The sequence below is a fragment of the Cyrtonyx montezumae genome, unplaced genomic scaffold (assembly GCF_038088225.1).
Source record: "Cyrtonyx montezumae isolate F1298 unplaced genomic scaffold, pur_monq_1.0 scaffold_12, whole genome shotgun sequence".
NCBI classification, from domain to species: domain Eukaryota; kingdom Metazoa; phylum Chordata; class Aves; order Galliformes; family Odontophoridae; genus Cyrtonyx; species Cyrtonyx montezumae.
Genome location: NW_027071848.1, coordinates 11,035,297 through 11,058,973, shown reverse-complemented (window position 1 = coordinate 11,058,973; position 23,677 = coordinate 11,035,297). Strand labels below are relative to the sequence as shown.

At 47.8% G+C, this 23,677-nt stretch overlaps 1 protein-coding gene across 1 annotated transcript; it reads right to left on the bottom strand.

Moving 5' to 3' along the window:
- Positions 1 to 14,346: 14,346 nt before the first annotated feature.
- CCDC42 (coiled-coil domain containing 42) lies at positions 14,347 to 20,989 on the bottom strand. Its single transcript, XM_065730338.1, is given in 7 exon segments — positions 14,347 to 14,415; positions 14,857 to 15,015; positions 15,391 to 15,600; positions 16,262 to 16,459; positions 16,762 to 16,866; positions 16,990 to 17,076; positions 20,972 to 20,989. Coding segments are annotated over 7 exon segments (846 nt in total).
- Positions 20,990 to 23,677: the final 2,688 nt, after the last annotated feature.

The following is a 23,677-nucleotide window of genomic DNA, read 5'->3' as shown; positions in this document are numbered from 1 at the left end:
CTTAAGAACTATAGCACCCTAGGCAGAGGATCAATACGTACCCTATGCATACACTAAATTTCAGTTTATAAGCCTCATTAGGAATCTCACAAGAGCCCCTGAACTGACGTCACTGAATTGATCTAGTCTATTTGCTACTACTGAACTGCCAAAAACATCCTTAACACATGAATATTGCTGTAAGAACTGTTAAGACTTCAGAAGCCAGTTTACACTCAACTTCACTTATATTAAGTTCAGCTATGAGTTGTAGTAAGTCCTATACACTGCCCCTGATATGGATGAGCTATCTTAACTAGTGAGCCTGAACAGCCCCAGGCTCTTCTATCTATAACGGCACAGACTGAACAAAGCATTTCAGCTTTTAACCTGGTGCCTTAGTTACAAGTATGCAGTTATCACCTTTAACATAAATAAACTGCTTTGTGCTGGGACATAATAACGCTTTATAGTGATAAATTAAGGATTTTCTGTATGCCATGTCGATAAAGCAAACAGAAATAATGGATAAAAAGAGGGAAAAAAAGCCTCAGTTTCTTTATTTGTGCACAGAACTACCTCCCAGAGTCCAGACTTAAGTCCCGATCGAGGTGCCTACGCCTCCATACTGGTACGGACAGCCCACAAGGAAAAACTGTAAACGTTTATAATTCCAATTGACTCTTTTCGTGAAGAACAAAACCTATAAAGGAAAAAAAGAGAGGAGCGCTTCAACACACGTGACGTGGTGCGCGCGCAGCAGCGCGATAAGCGCAAGCTCCCAACAGAAGCGCTGAAACAGCGGCGCGAGCTCCTTGCAAGCGTCAGCCCGCGCAGCACAGGGAGAGCGCTCCCGGACCGCTCGGCCCCGGCCCGCGAAGCGCCGACTGGAGCGGCAGAAGCAGCGCAGCCCAAGGGGCCTCGCCTCACCCCGCCCCGCCGCCCTCAGGCCGTCCCCGCCACACTCCCCCCCCTCCAGGCCGACTCACCGCCTTCCTCCGCTCGCAGCTCGCTGTGGGTGCCCCGGCCGCGCTCTATATGCGCCGGGCGGTGAGGGGCGGCCCCCTGCCCGGGGAAATCCGAGCGGGAGCGGCAGGGCCGGAAAGCCCCGCGGTGTGCTCTGCGCATGCGCGGCATGACGAGCGGGCGGTGCCTCCTGCCCGGCCCGGCCTGGCCTGGCCCGGCCCTCCTGTTGCGGTCGTCCCTGTCCGTCCCTGTCCGTCCGCGTCCTCCCTCTCTGCACTCAGGTGCAGGATTCTCCTCTCCCGCTCCACTCCTGGACCCCCTCAGGAGCCGCTCTGTCCCCGTTTGAGGAGCGGTTCCGCTCGGCGGGACGCCGGGTGCTTTCCTGGCGGTGCGGGGATCCCCGGCTGGAGCGTGCTTCCCCGAGCGGGGCTTTCCGGGCCGTACCGCGGCCAACGTGCGCCGAGCTCTGCCCTGGGGCTGCAGCTGCCTTTCTGCTTTTGTGTTTTAACCCTTTTTTTTTTCTTTCTTTCTTTTAAACCTTTTCTTCGCAGCGCTGCCTGATGCAGGCTGCTGTGGGATGGGGAGCGTGGCGGCTGCGCTTCAGCCGCTGAAATGGGGGAGCAAGAGGAGGAAGGCCAAACCGAGTGCAAATTTCCACCGGCGTGTGTCAGCACACGCAGAAATGTAAAAAACTTCCGCCGCCTGATCGTGGTATGACGTTTCCTATAGAGAAACAGAAGGCAGAAGATGAGAAAGCCCCGCTGTGTGCTGTGGGGACAGAATGGTAGCAGGGTGTGAGTGTAACCGAGAGCTGCAGCCTAGAAAGTCAGCAGGCGTTGCTGAAGGGTGCGTTATGACGCTGACGGGGAATCTCTTGTAGCTGTTCCAGTAAGATGGATTTGTGGACCATTTGTCTCTATTAAAACGGGTTCAAATTTCCTGTCGTGTGTGCTGGCATTAATAATCTGTCAGAGTTCGAACATACAACTGCAATAAGGAAGTGCTAAAACAGCTACATTTTACTTAACTCCACTGTAGGAGAACTTCCTGTTTCAGCAGTTAACTCAGAAAAAGCTTTTTAAAAGTAGATTTTTTTGTCAGATCCCCAAAGTGTCATCTTAAGGAAGCTTCTGACGTTCAGAAGACAATGCTGTTGCTGGAAGAATGGAGCTAGCTCCTGAAGTGCTGTTCCTAGAGGAAGATCGGGTGTGGGATTTCACATGTGTTGGATTCAGGGAATTCAGTATCACATAAGGAACTGAGCTCTGTATGTGTGTGTGTATGGCTTAAATCCTGCTTTCATGGAGCAAGGTGGTGATGCTCCTGAGTTTCAGTACTTCAAGCAGGCATTCCCAAATGAAGAAGTTATACTAAATCTATTTCTGTGCATTCCAGGAGGCTTCTTGACTTTTAACCAAATGTTATCCCAAGGCAAAATAATTCAGTGTTCTTCCTTAATTCCCTCCACCCTGCAGTTTCCTGGCCTGTGCCACTCCAGCCACATCCCTGCCCTTTGCTCCTCTGTGCCCTTTGGCCTCCTCCAGATTCCGCAATAGAAACTCCCCTTTCCTCCCCTCCCAGGCCTCCAGGCAAGCAGTTTCAGGCTCTGCCTTTCTGCTAGGCAAGCTAGGCAAGTGTTGTGATAAGGAAGAAGGGAAGGGGAGGAATGGAAAAGCAGGCTAAAACACTTATATAGCAGAAGTAGTGCAGCTGTCCTGAGCTGCCAGCCTTCTTCTGCTTGTTCTGACTCATGAGGATAGCAGCAGTTCCCCTAGTTCTCCTTTTCCAGAAATTCCTTTGTATTTACAAGGGAAAGAGGTGAGGTGGCTTTTCCTGCCTCCGCGGTGATGGATGGTCCTTCCCCCATGAAATCAGAGATAACTAAAGGTTTATTCCTAGGACTGGAATTTGTGAGGTGTGATGCATTATCAGCAGCATTCTGAGTCCGGCTTCCACATTGGGCAAGGGAATTCCAAGGCAGGGAGAGAAGCACAGCAGTGCTTCAGATGACAAGCTGACAGTAGTAGGCTTGGACTTTGGTTCTGAGTCTGTGGCATGAAACAGTGAGGCTGTCTCTTTCACCTGCTGCCTCAGACTTCAAAGATCACAGGCTTGACCTCAAAATCAGTTGGACTGATAAACAAGATGCTTTACTCTGTGAATTCTTTGCTCCGGAGAAGGGAAAGAAAGACTGATGAAGCTCTCAACTGGAGAGGATTTTGCTTTCTGAGCAAGTCGCATGCACTCATAGAGGTCACAGTGACAGTAAAAGCATGACTGCCACATTACCAGCACTTGCGAAAATAAACCTAATGACAGTGTTGACTGAAATAGCGTAGGCGATGTAGCTGGTTTCTGGAGGTGGAACACAGTGACCCTGCAGCATATGTGAGTTAGCAGGCCAGACAGCCCAAGAAGAAACTGATACAACTGCACATCCAGAAATCTTCTCATCAGGGAGCCTGATGAATGTAAATCTCTCCATGCTTTGATTCTTCTCTGGTCTGTTCTTCACTTGCACTGTTTCCACAGCGCTAAGACATCTTCCTTTAATGGTGCCTCTGTCACACACCCCTTAACAACTCTGAAGAGAAGGTGAAGAGGTGGTGTTGTTTGCTTTTCCCATTGCTACTGTTTTTCTCCCCGTTACATTAAATCTTCCCTTTAAGAACTGGAAGGCTGCAAAGTGGTCTCTCTGGAGCCCTCTCCATGCTGAACGTGTTTAGCTGTCTCAGCCCTTCTTCAGAGGAGAGATGCTCCAGCCCTCTGATCATCTTCGTGGCCAGCTTCTGGACCCACTCCAACAGATCTGCATCCTTCCTGTGCTGGGATCCCCAGATCTGGATGCACTACTCCAGATGGGGCCTCATGAGGGCTGAAGGGATGATCACCTCCCTCTTCCTGCTGGTTACCTCTTTCGATTCAGCCCAGGATAGAGATGGCTTTCCGAGCTGCCAGTGCACACTGCTGGCTCGTGTCCATCAGTTCATCCACCAGAATCCCCAGGTCCTTCTCAGCAGTGCTGCTCTCAATGAAATTCTTCTCCCAGTCTGTACGCATGTCAGAGATTGCCCCGGCCCAAGTACAGCACCTTGCACTTGGCCTTGTTGAACCATTCTCAAGACAGAAACTTACCTGCACACTCTATGGGATCCAGTGCTCTCCCTGACATTCCTGTTTGTTGAAGGAAAGCTGGAAAATGGACGGAGCAAGAGGAAAACACCTTTTTGTATCAAGCATCATTGTCACTGATTTAAGTAACAGGCATTTACCCCCAGCCTCAGTCTTTGGTAATAACCTTTAGGACCATGAATCCCAAGCAACAAAGACGCTTTTGTGAAGAGTGGATCACAGGACCTCTGTTACCCATTTCCCCTGTCTGGAGGGTTCTGACATTCAGGCTCTTTAATCTATTTATCTATTCTCTGGCTTTCCCTGCCACTAATCCTCCTGTGGGACCCCAGCCCACCCTGATGAAGAGCCACAATTCAGGACACCGATGTACCCATCCCCTGGAATGGGGAAGTGAACCCACAGTCTGTCACGCACTGGGCAGCAAAGAAAATGCCACCTTAGCCCCACAGCCAGCTGCAAAGAATGCAGAAGAATTCTTCCTACACTGACATTTGGGATGTCCTTGAAGAGGCTGCACATCCTGAAGAATAGGTTCCTTTATGCCTGGAGGGCTGACTGCTGGGACATTAGACTACATAAGCTCATCCTTTCTAAACTCACTGGGCTGCGAGGCAGGAAACCCCTCACTTGTATGTGCAAATATTAACATTGATTTTAATCTCAGATGTTCTCTGGAGATACAAGCAGCTGAAAGCAGCAAGTTCATCATATCTGTGCAGCTGAGGATAAGATACAACATAATCTGCAATTTCAGTTATACTCTCTGGTCTGTAATTCTAGCCAAGAATGTACCCCTAGTTGCTATTATCTCTTAGGAGTGATACTGGATGACAGGGGAAAACATTCAATTAGGTGAAGAAAAAATACTCCCTAGAACTTCAAATGTATTACTTCAATTGTATTTATGGCCTCCTTGGATGTCATTATACAGAAACTACATAAAGTATCTAAATTCCAAGCTGCTTTAGGAGCAAGAGACAAAACAGTTCTCCAAAGCTTCCTAGTACTTCATCAGGAAGCCACGCAACCCAGCCAGGGAACGGAGACCCCTGTGCCTGCTCTTCTGTGAATCTAAACATACCTATAAAACTCTGTGCTTGTTCTCAAAAATCAAAAGAGCTGTTATTAGCTAATGTTCACATTTTTCAGCTTCCAAAAGGTATCGAATGCTGCTGTGCAGTGTGTTCTATCAGTTGTGCTAATACTAATTATTTTAAATTTAGAATCCGAAGCTGCTACTTGCAGTTCATCGGTAGCACCGACCCCTTTCCAGCAGTACAGAGGGAGGTTTTGCATGTTAAATTGATCTAAGATGGAAATAAGCATGCCAGAAAAAAAAAAAAAAAAAAAAAACAGCAAATTTTCTTTGGAACACGTGGTTCATCAGATGATTAAATAAAAAAAAAAAAAAAGATTTAAGGGAAATTTAGGATAAGTCAGATTGAGACAGAATATTAACTCTAGATAAAATATCAGGGCCTATTTGTTTATCCAAATCCCAAGAGAAGAGTAGTTCTGACATCATGCAGACATTACATCAGACAGGCTGTATTTTGATAATGTGTGAATGAGAATGGCATCCTACTTCACAGACTAAATACAGCAACAGGGCACCTACATCAGGACCAGCAGTAACCATTACTGCATTTTTTAACGAGACTATTAGCCACATTTGGGCATGTAGCAAGTGAAAAAAAAAAGAAAAAAACTCCCCCAGGACAAATATCATATCTAGATAGTAAGGGCGTCATGACTTATTGTAGTAACCTCAAACATTTAAGCAAAAAAAAAGAACAAAAAACCCCACAGCCTACAGCTCACTGCACCCACTCTGAAGGTCAGCACATTCAACATCTGGAAAGTTTCTACTAGCTTTGCAGCCTGACAGAGTTTTGTTTTGCACATCCTCCTACGCAAAGGATCACGAGTTAGATAGATAGATGTTGAAGTTTACCTAAATCTGTTGTGGGTTTTATTTTCTCACATTTACTGCAAGGAAGACATTCTCCCATAAGCCATAATTGGTCTCCAGAATATATCAAAACCACTCTGAATAGGTGGAGGCTTTAAAATCAGTCAGAAACTCTCTTTCATTGTTATTTATTTGGAGAACGAAAATTGAGCTGGAATGAGTTGCAGGAAAATTTTGGTAAATACTGTGTTAGTTTCCCTTTTTAGATTTTAGAGCTGTTGACTTTTCCAAGTTTCATTCTCTGGGTTTTTTTTTCAGGAGAGAGTTACATTCAGCAAGATAAAAGAGCATGCAAAATGCCAAAAGAGATGACTGCACTAAATCCAACTTTAGGTGTGACAGGGAACCGTATATGCCATGTGAATCTAAAGGCAGCTCTTTGGCTGTGTCAATCTGCTGAAATTTGGAGCTGCTCCTCCTATTTCCTCCAAAGGTGAATCTTTTTAAATAGCCAGTTGTCCACTTTAAGATGAGAACAATGTTGATCACACACTGATAGTTTAGTTGTTGCTTAGCAGTGCTGCAGAGAGCCCAGGACATTTCAGCTTCTCATACTGCCCTGCTAGTGAGCAGCTGGGGTCACAAGGAGCTGGGAGGGGACAGAACTGGGAGAGCTGACTCAGACTGGTCAGAGGAATAGCCCATCCTGTATGGCATCATGCTGAGCAATGAAAGCTAGGTTAAAAGGGAGGAAGGGGCTGTCGTGGGAGTGATGGCATTTGTCTTCCCAAAAATTGCTCCAAGTGAGCCCTGCTTTCCTGAGAGTTGCTGAACATCTGTCTGCTGATGGGAAGTAGCAACTGAACTCCTTGCTTTGCTTTGCTTACACACACAGCTTTTGCTTTACCTGGTAAACTGTCTTTATCTCAACTCCCAGGTTCTCGTACTTCTGCAATTTCCAATCCTCACCCCCAGCCCATCTGGGCAGAGTGAGCAAGCAGCTGTGTGCCTGCTAGGTTTAAAGGTTGCCCAGGGAGGCTGTGGATGCCCCATCCCTGCAGATGTTTAAGGCCAGGTTTGATGGGGCTCTGGGCAGTCTGGTCTAGTACTTAATGGTTGGCAACTCTGCCTGTGGCAGGGGGGTTGGAACTTGATGCTTGAGGTCACTTCCAACCCAAGCCATTCTGATTCTATAATTCTATGGGTTACACCACAAGAGACCTCTTGGCACCCACATAAGACACAAAGGGTTCAAGCTGATGACAGTTTGAAGTGTGCAGTGTGTTAGACCAAATCTATAGAAGTTACAGCTGTTTAGCTACTAATTCACTGGCTCCCGTGCTTGCCCCAGGGCTTGCTTGCCTTACTGCATGTTAGAGTCAGTGCTTGTTAGTGGCTGCTTTTGCTCCTACTGTTTGCTCCACTCCTTATCATCTTGCCTTGCTGTGTCTGGGAACATTCTGATAATAGCTGTGGCCAGGAGCCTGGTCTGGCAGCTGGCCAAGGCGTTGCTGCTGCTCCTATGCTGCTCTACTGGACTGGGAACTCCAGAGTGATCTCAAGTCAAGGGACTGTGACTTGTGGTCAAGTCCACATGGGAACATGTCCATTGCAATGTGTCTCTGGGCACAGGAAAATCCACTGTGGAAAACGTACACACCAAAATGTCTGCAGCCATGGAGATATCATACCTCCATATCTCATATGGAGATATCCATGCTGCAGTAGGTATACATTGCTGTGTCTGTGGATGAGGCCATGCCAGAATACATTGAAGCCGCTGTCGCTGTGAATAATACGACAGTGCAGTGTTTGAAGGGACCTCTGAGGGACCTGCGGCCAATGGACCAAGCCTTGCCAGAACAGCTGTGCCTCAGAATGAATGTGTCTGTGGATAAGTCCATGCTGCAGAAGGGATACTTCTGAAGAGGTTGTGGTCTGTCAATAAACCCACGCCAGAACAGGTAAACTTCAAAGCACCTGTGGATAACAATATGATACAGATGGCAGATCTCTGAAGGGACTGTGGCTCATGGATTAGGCCGTGCCAGAGCAGGTGTAGGTTCTAAGGGACTTTGGCCAACAGAGAAGCACAGGCTGGAGTAGAAGTGAAGGGAGGAGTTCATTGCAATGTTAAACCTTATGGCCTGGTCCAAAAGGACAAGGGGTGGAGATGATAATGGCTGTAGCTATAGACTGTTGGAACCCATGTTCTGGGTTGCAGAACATTTATACTTCACGTGCTGCCCTGTCAGTAAGGAACTTCAGCTTTATGTTCCCGCATGCAAAATAAAGCTCTAATTCCAGAATACAGCAGAGCTATGTGCCTGAGTTCCCAATTCAGCAATGGGGAAATCTGTGGTTTGAAACAGCATACCAGCAAGCAAACAGGAACACTCTTCACAAACTGATCAAGTCAGAAACCATCTGTAGAATCTGCTTGCATAATGATGCACAAACATTTGTAGCAGACAGGAGATCTGATGATAGGAGTGGGAAATGCTAATGAATGGAGTAAAAGCAGAGCCTGAGAGAAGCTGGGGTTTTCCTTTTAGGGATCTGCTGTGTAATCCTATGTTCTGTAAGAACATGTTGGGAAATGAGAAGAATCACCATTTTACTGAAAACCCTTTGCATTTCTAGCACCTTATTAACTGCATTACAATGAAACAAGGGAGCAAAGAGAAGAAAAATAAACTAATGAGCAATCTGCACTACTGGAAAAAAAAAGTCCCTTAAACTTTACATTAAATTTGTAATATTTTCATGAGAGAATATTACAAGGAAAATTATAGAGAAAAGAGGAAGAAAGGTGATGAGCCTTTGACAAAGGGTTAAGATTCTATTTTTTGGTTGTGACTACAAACTGAGTATTAACCTGCATACCAATACCCAGTGGGAACACATATAGGAGAGGGACAAAAAAGAGAGTAGTTGCTAACTGACTGAATATAAATTACTGCTCCTCTCCTTCCATTATGTGAAAAAGAAGAAACAGAACAGCTTGGTGCTAACACAGAGAAGCAACAATCTTTGCACCAAAAAGGAAAGTTGGTAAAATGTGATTGTATAACATCTTCAATAAGAAGCCCCATCCTTTGAGGCTTTTTGGTGTCCTTATTTTACAGAATACTGGCATCATAGATAGCCATGAGACTGAATTTTTCTTTCTGGCCGAATAAGACATTTAAAAAAGACAAGACCACCTGATTGAAGATTCAGAGTGCTATCCTCTAACCAGACTCTGCTAATAGTGGATAACTACCTTCCAAGGGCTGGCAGAGAGGAGGTTCGTGTGACCAATCCTTAAGTGCACAGCATCCTTTCTAGCACCACCTGCACGCTGAGAAATCCAAATGCAGGGCTGTGAACTCCCGTTTTCCAGTTTGCAGTGTTGGACGTTGAAGGGGAGATAAGGGGGGAGGTGCAGGAAGATTCCCCCAGGAGGTCACCAATGGCAAGGCAGCCGACTCCGCGCACTGAGACTCCGCGCACTGAGACTGCCGCTGCCAAGAAAGGTGATCGTAGTGGGCGGCTCCCTTCCCAAGGGAACTGAGGGCCCCATTTGCAGACAGAACCCAAACCGCAGGGAAGTGTGCTGTCTCCCTCGAGCCCGGGTCAGGGACATTACTAGAAGACTCCCGGATTTGATACGCCCCACCGACTACTACCCGTTACTCGTAGTTCAGGCAGACTGCAATGAAATAACTCAGAGAAGCCTGCGAACTATGAAAAGAGATTTCAGGGGTTTAGGGCGATTAGTTCAAGGGGTGGGAGCACAAGTGGTGTTTGCTTCCATACCTTCTGGGGCGGTGAAGGACACAGAATGGGCTAGGAAAACACAGGTGATGAATCATTGGCCGAGAGGCTGGTGTAGAGACAGACACTTTGGGTTTTTTGACCATGGGGCAGTTTACTCGGCTCCTGGCCTGTTATCTGTTGACAGAATGCACTGTCTCAAAGGGGGAAACGAATCCAAGCACAGGAGCTAGCTGGACTCATCCAGAGAGCTTTACACTAGCTGTGACGGGGGAAGAGGATAGAACAGGGCTCACCAGTAAAGAGCCTAAGGAGGCTGTGCTGGAGAAAAGGGTGAGGCAGATGTCTCAGCTGAAGTGCACACCAATGCACGCAGCATGGGCAACAAACAAGAGGAGCTTGAAGCCATTGTGAGGCAGGCTAGCTATGACCTTGTCGCTATTACAGAAATGTGGTGGGACCCCTTCCACGACTGGAGTACTGGGATTGATGGCTACAAGCTCTTCAAAAGAGATAGACAGGGAAGAAAGGGTGGTGGCATAGCTCTCTATATCAAAGAGCATTTTGATGTTGGGGTCCAGGAAGCATGGATGCTCCTCAAGGTGGAAATCTTAAAGGCACAGGAGCAGGCTGTCCCGGAGTCCCTTAAGTCGAGCCGGATGGGAAGAAGACCAGTGTGGATGAACCGGGAACTTTTGTTGAGACTCCGAGAGAAAAGAAGAGTCTATGTCCTCTGGAAGATGGGACAGGCTACTTGGGGAGACTACAGAGAACTTGCCAAGATTTGCAGGCAGAAAGTTAGAAATGCAAAAGCCCAGCTCGAACTTAGACTGGCTACTGCAGTAAAGGAGAACAGGAAATCCTTTTACAAATATATTAACAGCAAGAGAAGAACTAAGGAGAATTTCTCTCCTTTACTTGACGAGGCAGGGAATGTAACCACGGATGATAAGGAAAAGGCTGAGGTTCTGTCACGGTGTTATCCGTGACAGTGACCCAAGGGAAAGAGAGAAGGGATGGAGGAGAGGGAAAAAAAAAAACTGCGTCAGTGGCCGCGCGGCCGCTGGGATATCTGGGATAGAAACAACATATCCAGAAACAATGCTCTAATTTGAGTCTAATGACTCTCATGTCTGCCATCTGGCATCCAATGGCTTGTGGCACGCCAAGTCCTGGGTAAGTGCTAATTATGGAGTTAACAAGCCAGCACTGTTTTCTGAAGTCACTTCTGAGGACAGCACTTGGTGCCAGCATGGATCCGTCCTCCTCGGCCCTCACAGAGTACCTAAGAGGGGAGACGCGTGTCTCCAGGTGACAGTGTCATGGGGTGACCCTCCACACCTCCATGTCAGAGCCTGTCCCATCACTTGGGTGTGCAGTGGCACCAGGCACACCTGGCTGCTGTGGGGCACAAGTCCTTCCATGGAAATTCCACTGTCAGTGGTGGGGCTGGAGCAGGGGGGACCTGCATTCCCAGCTCCTGCCCACACTGATGGAACAGCAGGCTGCTCCAGAGGAAATGTGAGTCTAGATTAAACCAGTAACAACATTTCAATGTGCTGGGGATTTTCTGTTCTCAGTCTCAATTTAGCCAATGCTTAAATCATCTCTGTGCCAAGAGAAGGAAATCTTACAAAACAAACAAACAAAACAAAAAAAACAACCAAAACCCAACACCCTGACACTCAAAATCAAACAATGCAGTGCAAACCAACCCAAACCCTGCAATTCTGCAAGGAAAAGACAGGCTATTAACACACACACACACAGAAATACCAAACCAGTTTGTTATACACAGCATCACTGAGCTTAAACCCTGACATCTGATTAGATAGTTTTAGCTTTTGCTTCCGTTTCCCACAGCAGTGTGAGTCACATTACTTTTGCTTCACCCACCAGAACCAGGCAGGTGGGGACAGTAGGCAGTGCGACTTTGCCATGCTCCGGGAAACACCTTGCTCCTCATTCCTTCTCACCTGTGACACCTCCTGTGTCACCCCTTCTGTCCTTACAGCATCTTGGTTGGCATTAGGCTCTGCTCCGTCCCCCATCCTGCTCATTCCAGGGCCATCTGGCAGGGCTTTGGGAATGACTCCTTTCCCTGCTGGAAACGCACAGGTGCTGGTTTCTCTCTCCAGTAAGCCTGCTTGCAGCCTGACTCTGTGTCTTTCCAGGATCTTTGCACCACTACTCCATGCAGAGTGGCAGGCTTAGAGCTGCAGCCCCCATTTCCCTGGGCACAGCCACCCCACTCCCATCAGCCCCCAGCAGCTGCCACTGGTGAGAAGTATTGAGGATGGTGAGGGGGTGGCTGTGGGTGGAAGAGAGGACAGCTGAGTCACCTCTCGGGGTGGGTATAAATGCTCCTGGTCCCTCTGGATGTACTCCTGCAGAGAGGAGATGCGAGGACACAAACACACAACCTCATCTCTGCTGGGATGAGTCATGAGTTTTAGCACAGCAGCTTTTGCTATCGTCACCAGCGTCTCTACAAGACATCCACCAATCTCTGGTACCCCTGAGGACCTCAGTGAGGTGCACTCTCCCCTGTTTGTTTTTCCCTCTCCCTCCTGCTGCTGGTATTTGCTCTCACCAAAGAGCAAGGGAGGCCAGGATGCAAGGCAGTACAAGATGGGAAGATGCCATGGAGCAAGGGCTCTCAGACCCTGCCCTGGCACAGAGAGCTGCTGCCCAAGGAGTTAACAGGAGAGACCCATGAGACCCAGCATGAGGGTGATATCTCCATGCAAAGGAGTAGATCTGCTTCCCATTGAGAAATTGATTCTCACTGGCCCTGAGTGCTCTGCACTCAAGGCTTGCCCAATGTGTAAGAAAGCAGCTTCCTCTGCCATACATCCCTGATGAATGGGGTGGATGGCCCATGGACCCCCTGAGCTCTTGCTCACAGTCTGGGCATCTTGCTCCTTTTTGCACCCTGTGGTCCTTGGAGCAAGGACTGTGTATGTACGCATGCACTGAGCAGAACGCAGCCCAGCCATGGCACTGTCATCGTGGTGACTTCAGTAGGGCATGCACCTGGGCTCTTGCCAAAGGAATGAGTGGACTTTGCAGACTTCAGCACGGTGGTGCTACCAGCCCATTGCCAGGAGGCATCAACACCAGGGCTCCCTGCACAGCCTCGGGCTCTGCCCTCTCTTCTCCACCTCCCAACTCAGCTGCCTGTGCTCAAAGCCAGCCCTGCAAAATCTGGGGTCAGACTGCTGGAAAAACAGGCATGGTGTGAGAAGGTGCTTTGTGCAGCCCCCACTGGAGCTTCCCTGCCTTCCTTCAGAGCTGCATTTATGTTCAGGTCCTTGCCCTTGGTCTTTGTCTTGTAGGAGAGCACGGCCTTATAGCTAATTCTTATCTTGACTTGCCAACTGGACTTTCTGCCTCGAGCTTGGACCTGCCTCATTGCTGCAGAATAGCCTGGCCATCACTGGGCCTCAGCCATGAACCTCTCCTGTTTTTGCTTGTGTACCCACATGCAGGTGAGGATGTCCTCCTGTGTGCCTTCCCTTGAGGAGCAGCCTACTCTTGCTTCTCCTTGACAATCATAATCCCCATTTTACAGGGGGAACATGATGAAGTCATTAAAGTGTGGGCACACGGTGGCTGCATAAAGTTGCAACATCTTTTACTTTTCCTTGCCAGCTGGAATGCAAAATGCCACTTACCTCCCACTGCACTGGTGATCTATTCAGAACAACATAGGGCCTGTCTTGGCCCACACAGCAATTATATGTCAAGGTTTTGGATAGAAACGAGCTCTCTTTTCTCATAGAGCAGCTGAGGAGCGATCACTGCCCTTGCCTCTGAGACTGAGTTTTTCACTGTTCTGTTTTCTTCTGTATTTGCATCACACCGAGGATGCTGCCTGCGCAGGGTGATGTTCTGCTGCTGAGTGGCCTGAAATCCACACTGTGAATGTAGTCCTCTGGTCCTGTATTCATCACATTAGGACACACAGTGAACAAGCAAATGCTTGTTGTGATTCATCCAATTGGTTCATCCTTCATCTGTAAACACCCTCCACGCTTTTCCTAACAGCAGCAGGGGGACAAGGTTGGGGATGCAATGCATGGCTGTGCAGGGAAATCCATGTTTCCATATGCACTGCGTGTGGTGATGGTGGAAAATCTCTGAAGCTCTCTGGAAGCACAGTCTCCCCTCCTTTGTGATGTTCCTGTTGAATACCTCAGAGCTTAAAGTGAGTGGTAGGTCCAGATGTGAACACAAATCCCTGCCCAAGCCTATATCCCTGGGATGCTCTATCCTGCAACCCATTTGCCAGAGCAGACACCTCTTGGATGAAGCTGTGAGATGGAGATGATCTGATGGTTCTAATGATGCCAAGAAATGGAAACATCTTAAAACACATTGTCGTTTTTAATTGCATGAAAAGGTGGCAGCGACAGTGCAGGAGAGAAGGGCAAGAAAGACATGAAACATCACCGACACAACCTATGGTGGAGTCCACATCATCTGTGGGGCTCTCTGTCCTTCTCTCGACCTTCGCACCCTGCTGGGCCTCTGCTGGCAGACCACATCACGTTTGCATCTTCCTTATATTTCCATAGGCATAGCTGCTTGCTTCAGTTCTGTATGCCCTTTCATTTAACCTCCCTTGAGATGTCCATGAAGTCTTGGATAAATTGCTGAATCTAGGGTAGAGAGGAGAAGTGGCAGAGCTCAGAGTGCAGGGGAATCTGTCTCATATCAGGAGTGGGAACAGGAGGCACAGAGAAACTTCTTGGCTCTTTAGGAAGACACGTTTCACTTATCAAACTGGAGGATAAGGCCTTGGTGGATCTGCATCACCTTAATTGGGCAAGTCTGAGTTCAGGGCAGGGGTAAATAAATCCAGACCTTGGCCTGTGCACCCTGCCCTGACCTGCAGCCTCCCCTAATTGTGACCCTGAAGCAGAGACCCATACCCAGGCCCAGGTTTTCCTGATGACTTCGGTCCAAGAGAAGGCCCAGGTGAAAAAGAAGGTATTTGCTGGGCACCTTGCTTTCCCTGGGCTCTCCCCTCCCTTTTGGCAGCTGAGGGTCATTACTGCTCCTCTTTCTGGGCAGGGAGATGGGGTCTGGCTTGGCCCTACCATGTCCAGCTGTGTGTAGCTGTCATCCACTGGCACATTCAGGCTTCTTTGCATCTGCTTGTTCAAATGCTGGAAGAGGCCAAGGATGGCCATCTTGATGGTCCTCAGCTCCAGGGTTTTCTTGGCAGCTGTTTTCTGGATGTCAGCCCAGCAAGACTCCTGAGAGGAGAGGAGAAAAGCAGCATGTGGACGTGACCCAGCAAAGATGCTGCTTCAGCACTGGAGACCCTGACTTGGAGACCTTGATATCCACAGTCATCTGGTCTGCTGAGGAGACCACGTGCCTGCTGGAGGTGGTTCAGCTTGGCACGGCATAAGCTGATCCAGATACCACCTCAGTTGTTCCTTGCCCCAGGAGCTTCTCCTTCTCTCTGCTGGCTCCTGCAGCCCTCGCTCTGCTGGGTCTCACTCCCCTCGAGCTCACTGGGAGCTGTGAATCCCACTGCCACGCTCCTACTCTCCAGCTCTGTCTGATGGGACTCCACTCAGCCAGACCTGAGAGATCTTCCCCTGCCTCCCCCCATCTTTCCTCACCCAGGTGAGAACATCCCTGCGAGCCTGCTGAGAACGTAGTTCAAGCTCATCCAGTTCCTTTTTGTACTGCAGGCTCTTGTCTTCAGCGTGCTGGATGAACTTCTTGGCTTGCTGTTCCGCCTCCCTGAGAGCTTGTTCTGCCTGCAGAGTGGACTTGTGCATCCTCAGTAGTGACTTGTAGTGCCAAATGATTGCCTCGATCTCCTCAAACTGTAGCACAGTGGGTTAGTAATCCCCCTCCTCCCCTCATATAGCCCCAGCTGTAGTGCCTTCCCTCTTTGATGGACTACCAGCCAAGCTGGGTTGTGAGCAGTGCCCCATTCCTAGTAACTGCCCATTGGGCTATACACAGAGCTGCCATAAGCAAAGCGACACACTGCACCTCTTCTCCAAAGGAGCAGTGCTCTGATAAAACAAAGTACAAATGCAACTGCCTGCTCTGAGCTACCTGGACCTGCAAGGGGGCCAGCTGGCATCCCAGGATAATGACTGATGTGTGGAACGACACCCAGGCTTCCTTGAAAGGATACAGCCTGGGTTCCCTTCCCTAGACAGCATTTCACTCCTCCCACACCATCACTGTGACATGAAACAGTGACTCAAAGTGTTCCCCATTCTACTCATCCCTGTGCCTTTACCCCTTTTAATAGTTTTCCTTCAGTTTTCCCAAGCCTTCCCCTCCTTCTCTCATTCTCTTCCTTTAACTCTGGTCCCATTGGTTCACCCTGGTTACAGGAAACCTCTTCCCATCCCATCTGAGGTCTCTGGGATTGACCAAATGCTACGTTTTTCCTGGATGTGCCTTTACATCTCAAGGTTTAATGCCCACGGAGAGCCCCCCCTGAGGCCATGAGCTGTCTTCCACACTCACCTGTGAGATCTTCACCACGTCCTCCATGTACTTTCCAAAGATGGAGTAGGTCTGCACTCTGTCACTGAGTTTCTGGTGCTTCTTTTTCAGGGCTTCCAGTTCCTTCTTAGCTCTCAGAAGCTCACTCTCCTTTTGAATCTTCATCTCCCTCTCTTTGCTAGCTTTCTTTAGAGCTCGGATTCGCATCTTATCATTTTCCTGGTGGTGTTTTGCCATCAAATACATGCACACAGGGAAAAGAAAGCAAGGGGAGAAGGGGCTGTATCATGCAACAGTGTTGTAAGGAGTTACCTTTCCCCAGGAACCTGTTCTCTCCCTGCTTAATGGGGTCATCTCTCTAGCAACAACACTTAGGTCGTTGGACACAAGTCCTTGGGATGGCACTTTGCTTTTCAGACCTACTGCTACAGTCCCTGTTTGCTAACAGTGGGGACAGTGTGACCCCCTCCTGGGGATTGCCTGGGGCCCTTGGGGGTCACAGTGATGAGGGGCAGCTGTACCTTTAGGATCTTCTCAAATTTCTGCATGTGGGCCTTCAGCTTGGCCTCCTTGGCCTGGAGGTTCTTCCACTGGCAGGTGATGTCCTCCATCCTCATCCTGAAGGCCTGGCAGCACAGGGGGGACATGGCATGGCTTCTCATACCCACAGCCAGCAACAGATGCACTGCCACCCTCCAAAAAGCTGCGAGCCATCCCAGCCACAACCAGGACCCTTCCACCTTTCTCACCTCTTCCTTCACCTCCAGAGCCTTTTGCATCTCCTGGGCTTCTTTCCTCTTCTCCTGGAGGTGAATAAATGGAGACAGCGAGTCCTCCTCGGTCCGTTTGTGTGCCTGCCACAGAAGTATTCAGTGTGATGACTGGCTGGGCTCAGCACCTTGGCAGGGTGTTGGCTTGCTGTGCCCCATCACCCACCCAGGACCTGTCACAGAGCTGGTCCAACAGCACGAGCTTACCAGAACCATGGTGGATTGCCCCCCAGAGGGGATCCAACAGAGACAGGGAGTGGGGGGTTGCAGGGCAGGGGAAGGGAGGTGCAGGGAGAGGCTGAAGTGGTGGAGGTTGATCTCAGTCCTCGAGATCAACTGCTCTGGAATCGGCACAGCCGGAGCTGCAGTGGCAGATTTGGAGGTACAGGGGTGTGTTTTTGTCGGGAGGGTCCTCTCTCAGGGGAACCGAGAGCGGAGAGTCCCTCTGTGGCGTAGGCGTTGCCAGGGCAACGGCGCCTTCGGCTGTGACGTGCCGCTGCCCACCAGGCACAGGGAGGAGCGATCTACGAGTGAGTGCCCCGCCTTACTGTGCTGCTGTAGGTGTGGCAGGCTGCAGGACTGCCATCCCTCCTCTCTTGCGAATCCATCCTATTTATCGCCGGTCTCTGCGTCTGCAGGGTTGTGTTTTTATTTTTTTTAATATATGTATAATTTTATTATTTTATTATTATCATTCATATATATAGATATATCTATTATTATTATTATCATTAACTATTTTTATTTATTTATTTCAATTTTTATTTATTTATTCATTTTATTTTGTGCCATGGTCTCTACTAGACAGAGGGATTGCCTTAAAAGGCTGTGGTGACCCAGACAGAAGGTCTGCCTAGAAGCGTGGCTACACAGGTCTCTGGTTGCAGGGAGTGCCAGAGCCTGCTGCTGCTGGACGAGGGCGGCAAGCAGTTCCCCTGTGGGAGGTGTGAGCAGGTGGAAGATCTGCTTAGCATGGTGGCAGAACTGAAAGAGGAGGTTGAGAGACTGAGGGCCATCAGGGACTGTGAGCGGGAGATTGACTGGTGGAGTAGCTCCCTCGAGCGCCAGACAGAAAGGCACCGGGGAGATCCCCCACCATTGGTGATGGACTCCCTGACCTGTCCCCGTTGGGCAGAAGGGGGGTATCTTGAGGGATGGGCAGGGCTGGCAGAGAGTCCCTGCTCAGTACCGTGGGCAATCTCTCCCTCTGCCTCCCCCGTGTCCCCAGGTCCCCTAAGCCATAGGTTTGCAGCGTTGGACATTGAAGGGGAGATAAGGGGTGAAGTGCAGGAAGATTCCCGCAGGAGGTCACCGATGGCAAGGCAGCCGACTCCGCGCATTGAGACTCCGCGCACTGAGACTGCCGCTGCCAAGAAAGAAAGGAAGGTGATCGTAGTGGGCGGCTCCCTTCCCAAGGGAACTGAGGGCCCCATTTGCAGACAGAACCCAAACCGCAGGGAAGTGTGCTGTCTCCCTCGAGCCCGGGTCAGGGACATTGCTAGAAGTCATTGCTAGTATCAAAGGATTTGATACGCCCCACCGACTACTACCCGTTACTCGTAGTTCAGGCAGACTGCAATGAAATAACTCAGAGAAGCCTGCGAACTATGAAAAGAGATTTCAGGGGTTTAGGGCGCTTAGTTCAAGGGGTGGGAGCACAAGTGGTGTTTGCTTCCATACCTTCTGGGGCGGTGAAGGACACAGGATGGGCTAGGAAAACACAGGTGATGAATCATTGGCTGAGGGGCTGGTGTAGAGACAGACACTTTGCAGTGTCTCGGGCACAGACTCAGATGTGAATGATCCAAATCATTTATTATAGGTTTTGACATCCCTTATATACTTTCACAATTTCTCTCTTGTAACTTTCCCACCCGCCTTTACATATCAACAATATAACTTCCCAAAACAATCCTTAACTGTGCATACAGGCGATGATCCAATCAGGGCTGTGAATCTTCCCAAGCCATGCACTCTTCCTCCAATTAGGGCCTGCCATCACGCAGCTTACTTGAACTTGTTTTCTTCTGGAAGTGTCCTTGGTTCTCAGCCTTCCTTTCTCATGCTGTTTATCCTGTTCCACAGCTGCAGTTCTAAATATACTTTTTGTATTCCCACAATTCCCCCTTTTTTATTTATTAGCAAACTATTAACATACTATAAATTAATAACACTCTGTAACAGTATTTCTGAATGCATTTAGGCTATCACAATTTAATCAAGGCTTCAATTGATAAGACGCTGAATGTAAGGAAAGAGACAAGGTAATCATATCGTAAGGACAAGAAATATTCTTAAACTTAATAAGAAGTGAACAAACACACCTTTCACCCATGGCTTTAGGTTCCTGCAACCTGGAAAAGAATCCCTGAGGGTCCCATTCTTTGTGTACCAGTAACTGATTAGAAGATATAAAGTTGCATGTCAAATGGAATCAACATCAGTGGGTAAGCCTGCTAGAGCATCACTAGAGGTATTGCTTTCCTTTGCCAACTAACATCCTAACTTGGTGATTGTGGCCGAAGCTTGAGCGGTGCTGTTTCAGGGTATCCTGGATCTGAGAGACAAGACATCTCAAGAACAGAAGCAAGCAAATCGTGCATTCAGAGCAACACAGAGGGTTAGGGTTTTAGCCAACATACACACTTACACACATGCAGACATTCATTTTAGGTAAGTGTAAGCGAGAAGCAGAAACTCCCTAAGCAAATGCATTGTTAGCTATTGACCCTTGAGAAATGGCAAACCACCAGAAAGAAGAGAGAAAAGGAACATGCCAGCGGTGGACACGACAGGCATTGCCAGCAGGGCGTCCCCTGCTTCAAGGTGCATTTTTCCTCTCCCATCCACCACAGACTCCCCCCTGCTCCTACTCTTCTCAGGGTCTGCAGAGTTTTTTCCATTTGTACACCGAATCCGCGTGGCCAGTGCGTGATGCGGAGCCCAAGTGGAACACCTGCTTGCAACACAGAATAAACTATCCAGGTTAGATCTCTTAGTAGATGCCTTTGTCTCAAATGATGCATGGTTATAAAAAAAACTATTTTGATTAGCAAATTGAAAGAGAGTTGATCATTCTAAAACAAAATCATCCCTTTGCCTAGTATTCTTTTAGAGGTTTTTGTCTTTGCAAATTAGAAAAAAGGCTAATTGATGGGCTAACAACATCATAATCACGTGTTCCTAATACATTAAAAGTGCTATTCCCGTAAACTCAAGCGTTGGTAACATCAAATCCTGTCTAATTCACACTTGATCTACTACTGAAACAGAAGAAGCACACAACAACCTAGATAATGCCTAATAATTCTTCACATTTGATCTACCACTAAAATAGAAGAAGCACATAATCCCAGTAATCATAAAGGTTGGATGCTATTTTCTGCCTTAAGATGAGGCCTAACGTATCGTGCTGGAACCCATGTAGGACCAGTCCCTGTGGAAACACAAGCATATCCACGACCCCAAGTTATCAGTGGTAAGGGACCTTCCCAATGCTCTGTGGCCATATTCCGAACGTTAACCATTGGCCGTTCCTTGAGCATTGGGGAGCTTCCAAAATAACGGTCCACACGAGTTGTATCTGTGTGATCACGATTCAAAAAATTCAGCACAAGCAAAGCTTTACATAATCTTTCTTGTGGTGTATCTCCCGTGTTCCCCCTTTTTTGTTTATTAATAATGGATTTCAGTGTTTGATGAGCACGCTCAATGACAGCTTGTCCGGTGGGAGAATGAGGAATGCCTGTAATATGTTTAATGCCCCATTCTTGGAGGAAAGTTCGAGTGGCCTTAGAAGTGTACGCAGGCCCACTATCTGTTTTTATAGTATGTGGGATCCCCATAGCAGCATAAGCAGATAACCAGTGTTTATGGGCGTCGCAACTGCGTTCACCTCTATGTGCTGTGGCAAATATGTATGAAGAATGAATATCTATTGTTACATGGACAAATTTTAGACGTCCAAATTCGGGAACATGAGTAACATCTGTCTGCCACAGTTGAAGAGGCTCTGTGCCACGAGGATTTGTCCCAATTTGAGGCAAAGGGGCAATTGCCTGGCAGTCTGGGCATGTTAGAATAATGTTACGGGCCTGATCTGCTCTCAGTTGAAATTGTTTTTGTAAAGCTCTCCTATTCTGATGAAAAAATTGATGAGAAAGTCGCGCTTGCTGGAATTGAGGTGTAGCAAAGGTGACAGTGGCTTGATCAGCCTTACGGTTGCCCTCAGCTATAGGACCAGGCAATGTAGTGTGTGATCGAATATGCATAATGAAGTAAGGGAGAGTACGGTGAGAGACATAATGTAAAACTCGCTTGAGCTGCGCAAACAAAACAGAGTTGTTAACTTCCTTAAGAAAAGATTCTTCAATCCGCTGAATGATACCTGTAACGTACAAAGAATCAGTTATTATATTAAGTTTTTGATTTGAAAAAATATGGGTGGAGATCTGTCCTGTATAGCCTGCCATAGCAGTTTGTAAAGTGAGTGACTGCGCAAGCAACCAATCTAAATCTTTTTTAGTAGCAGGTATGTAGGTGCAGTCAGGGTCAAGAGCTCGTAAAATTTGTAAACGATGACGACCTCGCTGTATTAGCATCGCAAACATTTCCACTCGTGATGTAATGGTTTTTGAAAAGGTATGTGGTAAGAATATCCATTCCAGGATAATGAGAGGATTTTTTCTTGAGTTATCCCACTGACATAACAAGCTATATGGCTGATAGGTATTTGATATTATTACAAGAGATACTGGTAGTGATAAACGCAATGGCAATATTGATGTTGCAGTGATGTTATTACACAGTCTAAGCATTGTAACGCTTGTGGTGTTAACTGTCTTTTAGAGGTTAAATCTGGGTCTCCTTTGAGTAGCTGGAACAGAGGGTGCAACTCTTGAGTAGTAATACCCAAAAGAGGTCGTAACCAGTTGATGGTTCCTAACAATTTTTGCAGATCATTCAATGTCTGTACATGAGGTATTATTTTGAGGATTTGTGGCTGAATGGTGTGAGATGTAATTTTCCATCCTAAATATTTCCATGGAGAACTAATGTCATGGTTTTATCATTTTTGGTACTGGTATTCCACATCATAACATCATGTAGTGCATTTAGAGTTAAAGAGTTAATGCTCCAGCTCTGTGGATCATCGATAGTTCCAGGTATACCTGTCTCAGAAGAGAAGAAGAACTCCATTCCCCAGAGGACTTTGCGATGCTTTGCGTTCTTACGTGTTTACGCTCAGAGGGAAAGATAAAAACTGTCTGCAGTCACGGGACACTCTCTTTCCTTTGGGATGGACTCAGCAGTGGGTGCTCGCTGCCGTCCACTTTCAGCGTTAGCGTAAGGCCTTCGGTTTATCGGACACTCTCTTGCTCATTTTATTTGATTTATTAGCTTTAATTCCAATTATATTGTATTATATTATTTTTCTTTCCGATATCTTATTTAGTAAATTAGCTTTCCTCCTCAAATCATTGCCGCTGTTTTGTTTCTAGGCCTGTCTCCCTTTTCCCCCCTTCCCCTTTCCTGGGGCGTGGGTCCCCCGCACCAATTGTCACGGAACCGGGCCGAACCTGCCCATAAACCGGTGACAACTAAGTTGCACCTCTTCTTCTGCTATTTGTAAGCCAACAGATTGAACTGCCTGCCTTACAAGCATTAAAGTGTCCTTTAGACTCTCTTCTCATTCTGCTGCTATTAATATATCGTTCATGTAATGATAAATAAGGATGTGGGGTCTAGCTTTTCGTACTGGTTGTAATGCATTTGCTACAGTCAGTTGTCATATCGTTGGACTATTAAGGATTCCTTGTGGTAACACAGTCCAGTGACACCGCTGAGCAGGGCTTTGTTGGTTGATGGAGGGCACTGAGAAAGCAAATCGTGGTGCGTCTTTTGGATGAAGTGAAATGGTAAAAAACCAGTCTTTTAAGTCAATGACTGCTATAGGCCAATTTGATGGTAACATTGAAGGCGAAGGGAGACCAGGCTGCAATGCCCCCATGGGCTCAATTACTGCATTGATAGCACGCAGGTCCTGTAGAAGCCTCCGTTTTCCACTCTTCTCGAGGATAACAAACACTGGAGTATTCCAAGGGCTGGTGGTAGGCACTATGTGACCAGCAGCCAGTTGTTCTTGAACTAGCTCATGTAAATGCAGCAACTTTTCCTTTGTTAAGGGCCATTGATCTACCCAGATTGGTTGTTCTGAAACTAGGGGTATAGGTTGCTGCCAATCAATGGCCCTTATTGAAAATTTGTTTGCAAAATCATGCCCCATTGACTTAAAAGATCATGACCCCACAGAGTATAGGGAACTGGCAAGATGTAAGGAGCAGTGTGAGCAATGCGACCGTCAGGGTCTTCAAAAGATAAAATTCAGGCACTTTGTTTGAGCTGCTGTAAGCCCCCAACTCCTACAACAGCAGAACTAGGGTATTTTAGTGGCCATTCAGAGCGCCAGTCACTTGACTTAATGATGGTAACAGCAGCTCCGGTATCCACTAGGCCTAATAATTGCCTACCATTTACTAGACATGATAATAATGGTTTGTCTTCTGATACTTGTGTAGTCCATAGCACTGCAGGCTTGTCCGTGCTTCCAAATCCCCCAATTCAATCCCCAATACCAGGTTTAGTCATAGAACGAAAAGGGATTAAT